This window comes from Antechinus flavipes, chromosome 1 (assembly GCF_016432865.1).
Source record: "Antechinus flavipes isolate AdamAnt ecotype Samford, QLD, Australia chromosome 1, AdamAnt_v2, whole genome shotgun sequence".
NCBI classification, from domain to species: Eukaryota; Metazoa; Chordata; class Mammalia; order Dasyuromorphia; family Dasyuridae; genus Antechinus; species Antechinus flavipes.
The window spans coordinates 327,098,683-327,115,069 of NC_067398.1; the positions used below are offsets into that span (position 1 = coordinate 327,098,683).

General features: G+C 32.1%; 1 protein-coding gene across 2 annotated transcripts in view; it reads right to left on the reverse strand.

Annotated features, from left to right (window-relative positions):
• The window catches only part of ELP1 (elongator acetyltransferase complex subunit 1), a 65,901-nt gene that overhangs the window by 33,976 nt on the left and 15,538 nt on the right, over positions 1-16,387 (reverse strand). For both annotated transcript variants that reach the window (XM_051966881.1, XM_051966873.1), the window contains exons 11-18: positions 15,100-15,330; positions 10,552-10,722; positions 9,526-9,625; positions 6,572-6,754; positions 5,099-5,205; positions 4,349-4,452; positions 3,337-3,390; positions 3,133-3,238 (exon numbers count right to left, since the gene is read on the reverse strand). In XM_051966881.1, the coding sequence (XP_051822841.1) occupies positions 3,133-3,238; positions 3,337-3,390; positions 4,349-4,452; positions 5,099-5,205; positions 6,572-6,754; positions 9,526-9,625; positions 10,552-10,722; positions 15,100-15,330 (1,056 nt within the window). The remainder of the gene's footprint in view (positions 1-3,132; positions 3,239-3,336; positions 3,391-4,348; positions 4,453-5,098; positions 5,206-6,571; positions 6,755-9,525; positions 9,626-10,551; positions 10,723-15,099; positions 15,331-16,387) is intronic.

Here is a 16,387-nt window from a genome sequence, read left to right on the forward strand (position 1 = left end):
AGTGCCCCTCATACCCATGAGATCAGCAGACAACAAAAATGAGAAAATGACTATTGTTGGAGACATTGCAAGAAAACAGGTCCACAGATTGCTGATGGAAGTGGAAACTGAACTAACCATTCTTTCGAACAATATGAAACTATACCCAAAATGTAATTAAATTCTGAATATTCTTTGTCCCAGCAATACCACTACTAAGCATGAACCCCAAAAAGTTAAAAAAGAGAGAGAAATAAAATTTTTTTTAAGAGACAGAAAGAGGGAAAAGACCCATAAGTAGGAAAATATTTATAGCAGCTATTTCTTGTGGTAGTAAAGAACTGGAAACTGAGGAGATGTATACTGATTGGGAATGGCTGAACAAATTATGGTATATCAACGTAACTGAATATTATTATTAAAAAAAAAATGCCAATAGGAAGGGATTCAGAGGGACCTGAAAAAATGAACAGAACTAGGAAACAATTTATATAATGACTACTAAATAAAAACTACTAAAGACTTGAGAGCTCTGGTTAAATGATGAACAACTGCAATGTTAGAAGTCTGATAATGAATCATGCTTCCAATCTTTTGACAGAAAGGTGATAGACTAGAGATGATAAACGAAATACACTTTTTTTGGACATGTGAATTTATCTTACTGACTAATTAACTAGTTAGGGAATATGTTCTTTGGACCAAGGAGCTATAGGGCTATGAGAGAGAAGCTAGTATTAGAAATCAATAAAAAAAGGAATAAAAATGAATAATATATTTTAAGAAAATGCAGAAGAGATCAGGAGTTTCATAAATCAATAGGCACGTGAAACAGCTTTGAAACTGTTGTAACAAAATGAAAACATAGTCAAGTCATGTAATGAGATTTCATATTCAATTCATTTATTAAGTTTAGAATAACAAAAAATTTGAAGATTAAAAATACTGATTAAAAGATGAAAAAATCTAATGCAATGTTATGTTTATTCCTGTTTCTTCCTCAAAAAAAAATTTATAATTCCTATTAAAATCTTGTGTGATCATAATAACTTTCTATTACATAGCACTTTGAGATTTATGTAATACTCTCTTTGAAATAAAGGTAATAATATGTATTATAAGAAAATTGACACTCAAGAAAATTTATATAACTTGACCACGGTCATAACTAGTAAGTGTTAGGATTCTGACCCAGGCTTCCCGATTCCTTGTCCAGCTTTTCCCCACTGTTTCAACATGCTTCCTATAACTAACCAAACTGCTGCCCAAGGTATAGTCTTGAGACTGAGTGTCCTATATGAGGATCAGTGAGCAGGCATCTGTAGCTGGATCGTGGTGAGAGCAGAGGGAAGCAAAGTACAAGAAAATTGAAAAGGTAAGAAGGGGCCAGGTTGTAAAAGACTTTAAATGTCAAATATAATTTGATATTTGATCCTGCAGGTTAATATAGAGACAGTGGAATTTAGTGAAGAGGAGAGGAACAGGGTCAAACTTGTACTTTAGGAAAACCACTTTAATAGCTGAATAAAGAAAGTAGATTCAGAAAAATTCAAGTCTTTACTTGATCCTGCCATCCCTGATAACTACCATCCCATTTCTCTTCTGACCTTAAAAGGCTGCCTGTATACAATAGGGATCTCTTCTCTCTTCCCATCCAATTCTTAACCCTTTAAAATCTGATTTCCAACTTTATTCCACTGAAATTTCTCTCCAGAGTTTCTAATGATCTCTTAGTTGTCGAATATAATGCCCTTTCTCACTCATTCTCCTAGGCCTCTCTTCAGTTTGTCAGTGTCAAGCACTCACTCCTCCTTGATATACTTTTCTCTCTAGATTCTGGCTCTTCCCTACCTATCTGACTACTCCTCTGTCCCCTTTGTTGGATTCTCTTCTAGATCACATCCTCCTCTAAAGATATCCTTCAGGGTTTTGTCCTGAGTCCTCTAATGAACTCATCAGCTCCCAAGAATTGAATTACCAGCAGTCTTATGATCTGATATAGTAAGTGAAAGGCCACTGCTAACAGAGAAGATGTTGTTGTGTGTTATGTTTGAAGTGTCTATTTCTCTTGGGAGGCTTTATCATCGAAGTTGGGTGGAAGGTGCTATCTCTGTCTCATGACACCCAGACTTTCAATAAAGAGGAATAAAGAATGGGAACTACAGAATTTATTAACCATCAATTTCTGCTCTGTAGTGCCTTGGAAACATCAAATATAAGCTGAAATATCTTTCTACTTAATAATATCCATCCTACCCTTTTTATAAAGAGTGAGATAACAAAAGGCCTTATGTTCAGAATGATTCTTATTTTAGAGATGGAGAAAGATAACTAGGGAACTCTGCCACTCAGGATATTCTGCTCCTCGAGCAAAACTGAGAATATTTATTTTTGCCAGTAAGTTTATTTCCCTAATATAGATTAGAACCCTCTTAAAGTTTTTTTTTTAAAAAAGGAAAAATAAAATAATTTATAGACAGCTTTTCAAATTTCAAACAAAATGGTCTAATGCAATCATATTAAAAAAAAGAAAAGACTCCAAGAGTTAATGATAAATGGAAAGGGGTGGTAGTGAGAGGCATTATTAAATTAAATGTAATATATCAGGATAAGTTAAAATTAGTAACCTTTAAAATATGGAAGAAAACAGAGGAAAAAGAAAGGACCTTTTCTTTTAGCAAACTAAAATACGACTGATCCTTCAGATAGTGGATAAAATAAGGGTAAAGCTGATAAAGAAAAATATGTTAGTTAAGAAATACTTTCTTATTGCTACTGCAAACAAAATACAAAAAAATAGTTTGTAAAATGATACATTTAGGAGGTTAGATATATGATAAAATTTATTGACAAGACAACTGAACATTTGCATGAGTTACTAATGGGAATATTAAGGAGAGTTGTAAAATCTTATCTTCTGAGGGACTTTGCAAATGGGACATGGGACAGACTCTAAATGGTTTAGAAGGCTTAATTAACCCACCTACAAATAAGTGAAGTGACTAAATTACACCTCAAGAATCCTAATACTCCCAGGATTTCATATTTTTAAAATTAAAATTAAAAAAATAAGAATATAAAATCACCCAAGTCTTTAGAAGGACGCAGAGAATTTATATCATAATTGATTATGGTTCCTATCTGAAAGCTTACCTTTAAAAGAAGTATCTCTTAAGTAGAGACACTGGCAGGTATGAGAGTGGGTTGTCAGCAGCAAAAATTCGTCATATATTGCAAATGACATGATATTTGATGCAACCTACAAAGTGGAGAGTAAAGCAAGGGAGAGAAAGTCAGCATTTTATCTATGCTCAAAGCTATGATCAATGGATCAATTTAAAAAGTTAGCCTAGATACCTCAATATCATTAATGAAAAAGCGACACCTGTCGGTCAGTCCTAGGATGCATTCCTACAAAAAGAAAAGAATATGTAAATTGACATGTCCACCTTAATTTTTCACCAATGAGTACAGAAAGTATCAAGAATACCATCTTTACTAAAGAGCTCACTTGGATATTTTCACACCTTAAAAAAATATCAAACTCTTCCCAATGTCCATTTTTTTTTGTACAAAAAAAGAACTTTGCTGAGCCAATGTGAAATGCAACTTCTCTTCATATGTACCCTCCTACCTCAATTTTGATACAAAAATAGGGGTGCGTTGCTTGCCATGAGAAAAAATTTCTCCAAAGGTTTGATTATAACAATTGAAGAGGTACAAATCAACTGAAAGTAAAAATAGGATTTTTAAAAGATATGTTAAGAAAAGTTAAACTAATCTAGGTGTTGCAATGGTATTCACATGTTTTAAAAAAACATGGAGGAAAGCTCCCAAAATATTGGGTGAAAAGTCTAGGGGGAATTTATTGAAAAAACATGAGGCAATATGCACAATGGCTGAGAAAGTGTAGCTGGATGGCAATATGCACCATGAAAAGAAATATCCACATTGATAAGAGCAATAATTGATTGAAGTACATTCAAATACACAGTAATACCACTCTATATGAAGGATCTAAATTTTTGTTCTGGTTACTAAAACATTCCATAAAGGATATATACATGTTATATGACCTGCTTTTTCTAATCTGTGCTTTCTGAACACTTTTTATCTTTCCATCCAATTCTATAGAACCCCAAATGTGAGTACCCAATAAATCTACTCTGAAATTTTGTTGGTGCAATAGATATGTGTACTTGCACAGTAAGTTTTAGATTCCATCTTGATTCACTTAATGACTGAATAAAAAAAATTTATTAAATTCTTTCCATATCTATGCCAAATACAAAAAAGTCAGTTGCATATAGTGATTTGTTTCTAGCACCTCATTCTTTCTTAGAGAAATCCTTTCCCAGGGATCACTTACTTCACCACCTATCACAGCCAGTGTAGTCTGTGTGCACGGATAGGGAAACTGGACAGCAAAACCACTACGATCCTTCCATGTTTCAACAGCAGGAGTTGGAGCTTCTACAAACACACAGGAACATTACTTTTTGGATTTTTTTTTTCTTTTAAAGAAACAATAGCAAAAGGGTTTTTTTCTTTCATTTTTTTTCTTTTTTATTTAGGTTTCACATGTACACTCATTTTTTACACATTATCATGAGTCATGTTGGGATAAAAAAAAATTAGAACAAAAGGGAAAAAGCACAAAGAAAAAAACAAGGAAATAAAAAATGAAAACAATAAGCTTTGATCTGCATTCAGTTTCTACTTCTATAGTTCTCTGTATGCAAATGGCACAATAGCACAAGTTTTAAGGCACTTGACATTAAGGTGATGTGGAATGATATTAAAATAGTAGATAAAGTAATTTATAACCTCCAGAACACACAAAAAGAGCAAAGCTACATGTAACAATATAAACAACATTTTAAAAGGCAAGAATTCAAACCCTGAGAAAGATGCAATGAAATATGTTACACTTTTCTAAAAGTCTAAAAGACTAACAAAAATGATAAAGCAGATGGAAGTTCCAATCCATGGTTACAAATAATGCAGCATTTGATTTTTTATTGGCACACACTAAAAAGATCAAGAACTAAACTCTTTCATTTAAATTTATAAGGAAAATTTATAAAACTTATACTTCAGTAAGAACTTTGATATTTACCCCAAAGATATTTGAGAATCTGTCCATCAGCTAATTGAAGTGCTACTGACTTAGTTTGGGGATTATAACACAGGCTGATCACAACTCCATCCACAGTCACTGATGAGCTAAGAGAAATTAGAGAGGAATAAATGACATTCTGTTATAGCAAAGGAAGGAATGTAAGAGTCAGTTTCCATATGGCATGACTTCTATTTCCATAATAGCTTCTCTGGATCTTGATTTCCTCACCAGTTAAATACAAATGGTATATGACAGTTGTGAGGGAAATACTTTGTAAAGTGCTATGTAAACAGTGTATTTTACTATTACTGTTACTATATGTCTTGCTTTCTATGTATCTATATGGGATAACCTGAAATCTGAAATAAAATGACGTTTTTGACAGCTCTACCTAAAAATATTTAATTCCATCTGATGTAATATTACACACTGAATGAGGACTATGTTTTTTGTAGTAGTATATTACTTTCTTGATCACAAAAACTTTTGTCAGTACATAAACATAGAAAGATTGACTTTTTCTGTTGGAAAAACTCTGTGCTAGAACACAGGCAAAAGCCCTACTTGTTCAATGTAGAAAATCCATGATAACCGAATCTAAGATTTATCTATCTTCCTTCCATTCCTTTTATAGAATTTCTTTACTATTCACCTGACCATTTTGTTATTAACAAAATAAAAATACCCCCCAAAACTTCTAATACCCGATATTCAGATGTCCATTTCTGTCAAATGGTGAATAGAGAATGGGCCGGCCTGATCATGCCTGACAGACAAGAAAGTACCACCTTGGGTCGAATGAGAAGGCACAAATTCAGGAGATTTACTTCCTGACCACCTTTATCCTATCAGTCTTTTGACTCAGACCTCTGACCACTCCAATCTAATTCATCTGACATATGGCACTTCTGATCAAATCACTCAACTCAAAAACTTCCAAAAGAATAAAATTTTAAGTTCTTTAGCCCCAAAATAGTCAATGATCTGCCTCTAATCACCTTTTCCCATCGTAGATCAGATTTACTACTTAGGTAGTAAAACTAGCCTGTCATTTTCTGAATTCAACTTGTCCTTTTCTGCCTCAAAAACCTATACTCATCCATCCCTCTGCCTGAAGGGGGATGCTAATTATTTTCTTACTCCCATTTCCAAAATTTACCTGTTTAAATCTTACTCATCTTTCAAAGCCAGAGTCAACTGGAGTATTTTGTTTTCTCTCATTTCTAGAAAGGGAACTGAGTTCTCCTTTCTTCTAAAATCTTACAACTTTCTTTTTTATTCTTCTCATATATTTATCAGGCTCTGCTTAGTATATATGTTCCTGTCTTAGTTTTCCTATCAGATTTTCAAGCAAATACCACTGAACTCTCTACTACCAATGAATTACCAAGTGACAATCAATTCAACATTCAAACACCATCATTCCATTTTATCATCAATGAATCAAAAGCATCCAAAAGTTTCTAATACCTGATATTTAGACATCCACTTTTGTTCTCTGTCTCAGAAGGGGCCACAGTCAAATGGTGAACAACAGAGCTTGGACTAGTTTGACAATGACTGACAGCCAAGAAAATAGCTTTTTGGATCCAAGTGAGAAGGCACAAGTTCAGGGGATTTACTTCCTGATCTTCTCTATTTTCAAACTGAATTCTGTTTGAAATATTCAAGAAATTCAAGACATGAATAAAGTTTTAAAAGATGAATTTTTAAAATGTAATCCATAAACCATTTTTGCAATTTTAATTGATCCATATAAATTTAAAGTAATCTTTAAAATTTTAAACTAATATTGTTATTAAAATATTTTATGTTCTGAATAGATAATGACTTTTATAAGTCATCTCTCAAAAATTTGAAGCAACAATCACATGATAATGCAAAATGACTATTAATCTATTAATAATTTTATATTTAGATTCAGAATGTATTTTCATTTGTACAAGAGTATATATTATATTCTTAGAAGTCAAGACACTATAAAAAAAATTGATGTCCTACTGTAAATACATTATTTAGGAGGTAAAAAAAAACTTGTAACCCTATTTTCTTGCTCAGAATTTCTTGCTATTAATTTCATGATCAGCCTAAAACAAATGGTCATTTCTTAGACTATTATGCTCTGGGTTTCCACCTGCTCTAACTTATGATAGAGAAATATGACAACTGGCTTCTGCTGAGCTGCTGGCTAGATGAAAATAAAAGCAAATAAGATTTTTTCTACAACATATTTTACCATTTAATTTTGCCAACAAAAATCTAAAGGCAAAATGTGCAATGGAATAGACAATTTATACAAATGATGATAATGGGCAATAGGAAAAAACTAATCAGTTTTTTGGCAATTACATTTTTGATTTATATATGAGTCCAGTGAAGAGATTTCTGGACCTGAACTAAGGAAGACCTGAGTTCAAATCTGACCTCAGACAGTTACCAGATATATAGCCTTGGACAAGTCACTAAACTCAAATTTGCCTCAATTTCCACAACTGTAAAAAAAGGGAAAACAGCACTTACTTTCCAATGGCATTGTGAGAATAAAACGAGATATTTGTAAAGCTATTCACAAACCTTAAAATGCTAAATAAATTCTAGTTACTGTTATTATTATTCTAACATAAAAATAATCACGGGGGCAGCTAGATGGTACAGTAGAGCACCAGTCCTGAAGTCAGGAGGACACGAGTTCAAATCTGCCCTCAGACATTTAATATTTCTTAGCTGAGTGATCCTGGGCAAATCACTTAATCCCAATTGCCTCAGAAAAAAAAATAAATAAAAATGAATTAAAAAAATAATCATAATCATCATGATAAAAAATTAATCATGACCAATCTCCCCAAAAGAAAATTTAATCCGCAAATTAGTATCTTTTGTTTTGGTTTGAACTTGTGATTTCATCTATACAAGGAGACCCTGACGTGGAAATGTCCACCTTTATGTCAATCTGGGAACTTCAAAGGTCAAATAATTTGATTATGGTTTTAAAGCTAGCACATGTCAGAAGCAAGCCTTTCTGGATCAATGTCTGGGCCTTTCCCTAACATGCCAGTGATGTGAAAGCCACAATGAACATTACCTATATTGTAATATATTTTTTATTTATTTTGTTAAACATTTTCCATTTATATTTTAATCTGGTGGATAGCACTCAGGAGAGACTTAGAATTAGACACTTCTGCAATGCACTACTTTTGTCTTAAAGTAATTCATTATCCTTCAATTACAACAAGGTTACTGGACTACAACATAGTATTTTCACTCTTTTTGTTGTTTGCTTGCATTTTGTTTTCTTTCTCTTTTTTTTTTCCTTTTGGATCTGATTTTTCTTGTGCAGCATGATATTTGTGGAATTACATATAGAAAAATTGAACATATTTAACATATATTGGATCACTTGCTGACTGGGAGAGAGGATGAAAAAAAATTACAACAGAGGGTTTTGTAGGGGTGAATGTCAAAAATTACCCATGTATATATCTTAAAAATAAAAGGCTATAATTTTTTAAAAGGTTGTTTTAATTAATTTTAAAAATTATTTTAATTAATTAAAAACCTAACTACTAAGTTGAGTTTCAATTACAGATCAGCAATAAATTTAATATTTGAATTATATCCTAAGTTTCATATTTATTATGGATAAGAACACGCATGATTTTAAAATAAAAATTTGGCAGAAAAGCAACCTATATATTAAAAAGGCATTTATATGTGAAGAGGAGCCTGAGTTAATTTCTTTTACACAACACCTAATTTTTTGTGTCACAGACACCTTCTCACAATAATGTTTTTAAATGCATAGTACAGAATACACCGAATTACAAAAGAACCAATTATACTTAAACACAGTTATCAAAATATACTTTTTTAAAAAAGTTCTCAAATCCCAGGTAAACTGCTATCATAAAATGAAGTATATATTGTTCAACTTAGTTAGATACATATTTCTTTTATAATTTCTGTACTTCATTTAAGTGAACCTTTAGTTCAGCTGGTAGAAGTGTAGCTGAGAATATATACAAATTATAAATATAATACGTTGTATTTTATAACACTTTAATATACATTATCTTATTTTGCATATTTGAAATAACTTGGAAACAAGTTTTAAAACAAATTTTAACAAAGAGTAAAACAAAGTAGATCGAATTCTTGAGTGCTTAAAGTATTTCATTTTCAACACTCAAGTATTCAATTTATAGCCTTTTATTCTCTTTCAAGAATCTAAGTAAAAAGAACCCACAGCTGGGGGGAAGAGGAGATTCATATCATCAAAAAGAGGAAAACAGAGATAAAGGGCAATGGCCTGGATCAAGAAATATTTATAACAATTAACAAACATTTATCTTTATCCAAGGTGACAATGTCAGGTTCCACCCTTCTCCACATAATAGCATCATAACATTGAAAAAATTGCCTACTTGTATATTTTTTCCAGGTGGGGTGTTGTAAAAGAAACCTTAAATCCATTTCCTCCGACAGCTCCTATTTTCACTGTGGGGTCTGAATTTGTAGTACCATCTAGAAAACAAATGTAACTATTGTTATCACACACATACACAAGACAACATAACTCTATAATATTTTCTTCAGTACCAACCTACTTGATAAATGCATTATTGCACAGTGTAGTAAAAAACTCAGATACTGATCTAGAACAGAATGTCTTATTTGATTATTTTTTAAATAACTGATATTAAGCTACATTCTCTAAAAGCAGACTAAAGTGGAGATCATGGTTTTCTTAATTTAACTGAAGAAATGTGACTCTTTCTCATTATTTCTGAAACAAATACTAAGGAGATAGAGGACTGGGGTTAGGCAGGGGGAAGGATAGAAAGCATTAGCTAAGAGAATGACTAGTAAGGGTTTTTCACTTTAAGAAAATTAATCCTTACAGCCAAAAATAGTCCTTAGAGTCAAGGCTTTTGTAAAGTATTTAAATCACAAACAAATTCAAAATTTAATCTATTAGAAAGCATCAAATTTTACTTATTGATAATGTTGTGACACAGCAAATACTTTCCAACACTTAACACGCTCACAAAATATAATTCCTCTCCAATTTAAGCAAAATTGCCTAATCATGTCTGTAGCTCAGAATACAAGGATGGTATAAGATTTATATTTTGGTTTTAATAAACAGGAAATCTCATAGTTGTTGTATATGCCTCTAGATCCAACCATACCCCCCTTAGATACCAACTCTTTAAGCTCAAGATACTACATAAGAATTTATAAGCCAACAAAAAGTTGAAGTAACCCTTAGTCCAATTTAATATCAAAAGATATTACAAAGACAATATTAAATTTTTCAAAATACTAAAATACAACATTAGATTTTTTTTGAGGGAGGAGGAGGAGGATGAAGGCCAAGATATCTATATCAGAATTAAAAAAGAAAAAAAAGCATATATATTTAAAACAAAAAAAGCAAACACTCATACCAGATTTATAGACAGAAATGTGATTACTGGCATCAAGAATAGCAAGGTTATTGCTTTTTTTAGGATGTGCACAGAACACAACTTGGTTCACAGGATGCTGAAGATGCAACTCATAGGTACAGAGAGGTGGAGGCACCACAGAATGTTGAAAAGCTGTCACCAATACCTTGTCTTCAATTGGGAAAAAAAAAAAACAGTATATAAAGGGTTAGCTACAATGATGTTTTCTTTAAAAAGGAGGCATTTATATAATATGGCATAACTAAATAGATAGCAGTAATGTATTTCCATTAATTTTCCTTTAAAAGCTATCTTTTTTTCTGTCTCTGCAACAAACAAATATAAAATTAAAGAAAATTATAATAAGCTTATTGGTTATGGCCTATGCTTTTCCAGATAAGGTAAGAAAAAGGGCACCTAAATATATACTGTTTATATTGGGAGGGTTTCTCTTTCCCCAAAGAGGGCCAAGAACTGCTGAGGTGTTCAGTGATATCTAAAAGACTGTGGAGAAAAGGACACAAAAATCAGGAGCAGAAATGGGGAAATGGCCCAATTTGCAAAGGGAGGAAGGTTTAATGTCTGTAAATTAACCATTTACATTTACCATTGGATTTACTTTCAATTAGTGGCAAAATTCTAGAACAGTGATATCAAACTCAAATAGAAAGGATGTTAACATGGAAAACATATCAACTTCATTTTAAAAAATTTATCTTGTTACATTTTACATTCAGAAATGTTTCCCTCCCTCCCACATTGGAGAAGGTTATCAATTGATGCAGATAGCTATCTATCCATCTATCTAGTTTACCTATCTGTAAAAAATACTGTGCATGTTTATCTATTTATTTATTATTTTTTTGGAGGTGGATAGCATCTTTCTTCATAGGTCCTTTATAGCTGATCTGAATATTATTATAAAGTCTATATAGTATATATGTAAACTATATATATATATATATATATATACACATACATATATAATGTAATAAAGTATATAGACTTTATAATAGTCAGAAAAGCTAAGTTATTCAGTTATTTTTCAAACAATATTGTTGTTATTATACACAATGTTCTCTTAGTTCTATTTATTACATTATTTATTTAATGCAAATCTTTTCATGTTTTTTTCTAAAATCAACCAGGTAATCATTTCTGACATAATAGTATTCCATCACAATTATATATCATAATTTGTTTAGCTATTTTTCCCAAAAGATGGGTATCATCTCAATTTCCAGTTTTCTGAGACCACAAAGAGAGTTGCTATCAATAATTTAAAACATATAGATTGTTTCTTTTTCCTTGATCATCTTGGGAAACAGACTCCAAAAGGGGCATTTCTGGGTAAATGGGCATATGTAGTTTTATAATCCCTTTAGTCATAATTCCCTATTGCTCTCTAAAACAGATGGATCATTCACAGTTCCACCAATAGTTTATTAGTGTGAAGGCAGTTAGGTTACAGAGTTTATAAAGCACTATCCCTTAAGTCAGGAGGAACTGAGTTCAAATCCAGCCTCAGACACTTAACACTAGTAGCTGTGTGACCCGGGGCAAGTCACTTAACAGCAATTGTCTCACCAAAACAAAAAAAATAGCATTTTAGTATCCCAATTTTTCCACATCCTCTCCAACATATGTCTTTTCCCCCTTTTATCATTTTAGTCAATCTGACAAGTGTGTCTCAAAGTTGTTTTCATTTGCATTTCTCTAACCAATAGTGATTTAGAGCATTTTTTCATAAGACTACTTATCACTTTGATTTATTCATCAAATTAATACCAGTTCTTTTCCTGTGACCATTTATTAATTGGAGAATGATTCATATTCTTATAAATTTGACAAAGTTCTACATATGATATGAGAGCTTTACCCAAGAAACTGTGTACTAACCCTTTTTAATTTAATATGACCAAAATTAGCCTTTTTATATCTCACAATGCTCTCTATCTCTTGTTTATTCATTAATTATTCTCCTATCTATAAGTCTGACAGAAATACATTCCATCTTCTTATAATTTATTTATGGTATCTCCCCTATACCTAGGTCCTAAATCCATTTTGATTTTATCTTGGTAAATGGTGTAAAATAATAATCTATTTCTAGTTTCTGTTAAAAAATGCCATACTGAGCTTTTAAAAATATCCCATTAACATTATCTATAGTCTATTTTATTTATTTCATTAAATATTTCCCAATTACTGATCTGACAGCCCAGTGTATATATAATACCACAGCTCTCGAATATATTAGGAAAAAGATGGCTCTTAATAAAGGAAACATCTAAGATAACAATGATCACAAAGATCCAAAGTAGATTCTTTGAGTTTACAGCATGAGAGCTTCTGCAAGAATTCCTTTTCAGACCTCCTTCCCACCAATGCCTTCCTTCTGAGATTATTTCCAATTTATCTTTGTATATCTGCTCTCTCTGATTAAACTATTAAACTATGTCCTTAAGGACAGGAGCTTTATTTGCCTTTCTTTGTATATCCAGCACTTAGCACATATGAATTCCTTAATAAATGTTTGCTGACTAACAGATTAATTTCCTTTTTTTGGATAGGGTAAAATAGACTGGAAAATCAAAAGAAAGCTGTATGTCATACATCCAAATCTTAGCAAAAGCATTTGACTTTCATGTCAGTCTCGTGGATGGAGAAATGATCATACAGTTCAATGAATCTGATACTTTTTGAATGATGGGACCCACAGAGTAATCATTAATGATTCCAAGTCAATTTGGAAGGAAACCTAGTAGAACTGTTTTTAGAAACATGTGCTTAACTTAGCTATATGCCATTTAGTTTTTAAAGTGATAGATGATATGTTTATCAAATTTGGAAGAGAGAAGTAGAAGAATGGGAAAAGATGAGGAGGAAAAGAGAAGAGCAAGAGAGTGAATATATGTAACAAGTATGGAGTGAGAAGAGAAAGAAAGATGTTTGTCAATGTTGTTTCCTTAGAAGCTTACAACTCCCTTCTGCCTCTGCTCCTGAATTTCCAAACTCTGTCCTGGAACATCAACCAACCTGGCAGCCTTCTCACCTTGGAATACTTGTTTGTCAGGCTGGTCCCCTTCTCTCTTAGGCAAACTCCTTCTCAGGCCTCACTTTATGGAGGGAATCAGGACAGCCAGATTTCATTCCCCTCTTGGCCTTACTAATGCCTTTCTAGTCTTCAGAACTGTGTTCTTGTGCTAGAGGCTTTCATCCATTCCTACCCTCCCTATTAGACTAGGGGATGGTCTTTTTTATTTTGCTTATATTTGTATCTTCAGTAATTGAGGCATGACACATAGGAAGCCCTTAATAAATACTTGTTTCCTACCTTCCTTCCTTGCAAACCTGTGATGTAGCACTAGCTAATAGCACTAGATTTCCTCCATTCTATACTTATATAATTGTTTAATTTGAGTAATAGGCATCATAGCTACCCCTATAAAAATTAATCTTGTTAGCAGGAGCTATAATCTGTAAATCATCTTTTAGATCCAGGAGTGGATCTAAATTCACCTCTCACTTCTTATTGATGAATTACTTTTTTCATTTAAAGAAAGCTTACATTACTTTGCTTTAAATTCATGCTTATAAAAATGCATTAATTTTCTTTTTGCATGTTTAGAATAAAAGTCAAGTATAATAATAAAAATAAATAAGTTCACCTCTCAACCATACTTAGCCTTAAAGTCTCATGTGCCATTGATCAAGTTACTCAAATTATGGTCTACACTCAGAGTAACACATATAAATCTTAAAGTACAGTAAAACTCCATTATAAAGCATTTCTCTAATATGCTGTATTTGTGTAGAACATTTGTGAATGCTCCATTATGAAGCATTTCTTTATATCTGAACTATGTGTATAGAGTATTGGACTTGGGAGTCAAGAAAACCAGAGTTCAAATCCTCAGTCACTTACTGTATAACTCCAAGCAAGTCACTTAACTAACTTCCTTTGCTCCAGTTTCTTTATCTGTAAAATGGGGATCATGACAACACCTGCCTCTCAGGATTGCTGTCAATCCTGAATCAAATGAGATATTTTGTAAACTTTAAAGCACTACATAAATGCTATTATTATTATACCACAATTTTTTTATGTACATGTTACTAAAACAGTACATTTTTTTCATTATAACAACGAAAATCTTTAGGTTAAGTATAATTCTTAAACCCTAATAGCAATTATAATCAAAATTTTCTGTAATATAGACAACTATATCATAAATTAACTCACTATCTCACATTATATATTATCTTAATAAGGAATAAGAACCCATTTCCTTCTTTCTTCCTTGTAACAGTTCACAAGTTATCTATTCAAATCCAATTCTTTTGCTAACAGGACTCATTCAACATGCTTTGGAAACCAATACAAATCTTATAATAAGCACTGGTGGCTAAATTGCATACATTATGCATGAGGAAACAGAGTCACAAGAACAAGAAGTGAAGTCTCAAGATTTCTATTGTTTTAATCATTAATCCTTTTTCCCGCTCTGTACAGCAGTTTAGAAAGAATACCAAATTTTAACTTACTTCCATCAATGACAGCCACATTTGCTAGGTCACGTGCATTCTCTCCTGAACTCCGATCAGTATTCCAATGCCAATCATAGCAAAGGTAATGCCATCCTTGACAAAGTATATGTAATCTGTATGGAATCACTGGGTCCCACGTCAGGGTAGCAATCTTGCTCTTTTTGCAATTATTAAAATGCAGATTTTGTTTAAGGTACCAGTGATAGTTTCCAACTGTCCACAGCTGAACTATGGGAGAAAATAACAGCATTGTTATAAGCTATACAGACTTGATCAGAAAGACCAAACTTCTTAATTGTTTGCTAAAATATGAAAATGTGGACAGCAACAGCTCTTTAAATGTTTGACCTATAAAGCAAGAAATTGACGACTAGTTTAGAATATGTAACAATGCTAATAGTTTTACTTATTACTATTTTGTTTAAAAGGGAAGGTTCAGTGGGGGAAAAGAGAAATGAGATGACAATTTATTTAAAAGATTGGTTCTTATGGAAGGAAAATATCAAATACCAGTAAGGTGAATTACAAAGATGCTTATTTTTATTCTGGATTTGGATTTCAGAGTAATTGGGATTCAGAAAAAAAAAAAGAAAAGAAATAATCCCAACCAAAAATATGTTCTTTCTCAAAATAGGATTATTCCTAGAGTAAAAGATACAGAAGCTATCTTGGCAAGATTCTGCACATGGCTATTAAAAATAACTAACAAAAATTTCCAACCTTGAAATAACTGTGAACTTATTATCATTATATATTTAGATTTTGAAGTTTAGCATCAAAGAGTTTTTTTTTCTCTCTAAGTACTTATCCTGAAATCAAGATACACTGCCAACATATAATAATTTTATCAAATTCTTATACTCAGTTCTCAGCTTTCTGAGAAACACAGATTAACAATAAGAATTCTTTGAGGAAAAAAATTTACATATTAAATGATTCACCAGGTTAAGTCATGTTAAAGAACAAGAGACAACTTGGCATAGTAGGAAAAACAAAAAAGCCAGCCTCAAAATTAAGACGACCTGAGCTCACTCAGATCATGCACCTGACACATAGAAGTTATGTGATCTTGGGAAAAGGAGAGGTAATAAGCATTTCTTCAAGTTATTCTGCATTTTATTTCCAGTTCCAAATTCTTTTCCTCCCCTCCCCACTGAGATGACAAGAAAAATAAAACCCATTACAAATGTGGCATGAAAAAAGGAAGAAAAAAAAGGAAGGAAGAAAAAAAGGAAAGGAGAAAAGGAGGGAAGGAGAAAGGAATAAAAGTTTCAGTCTGTTCTCT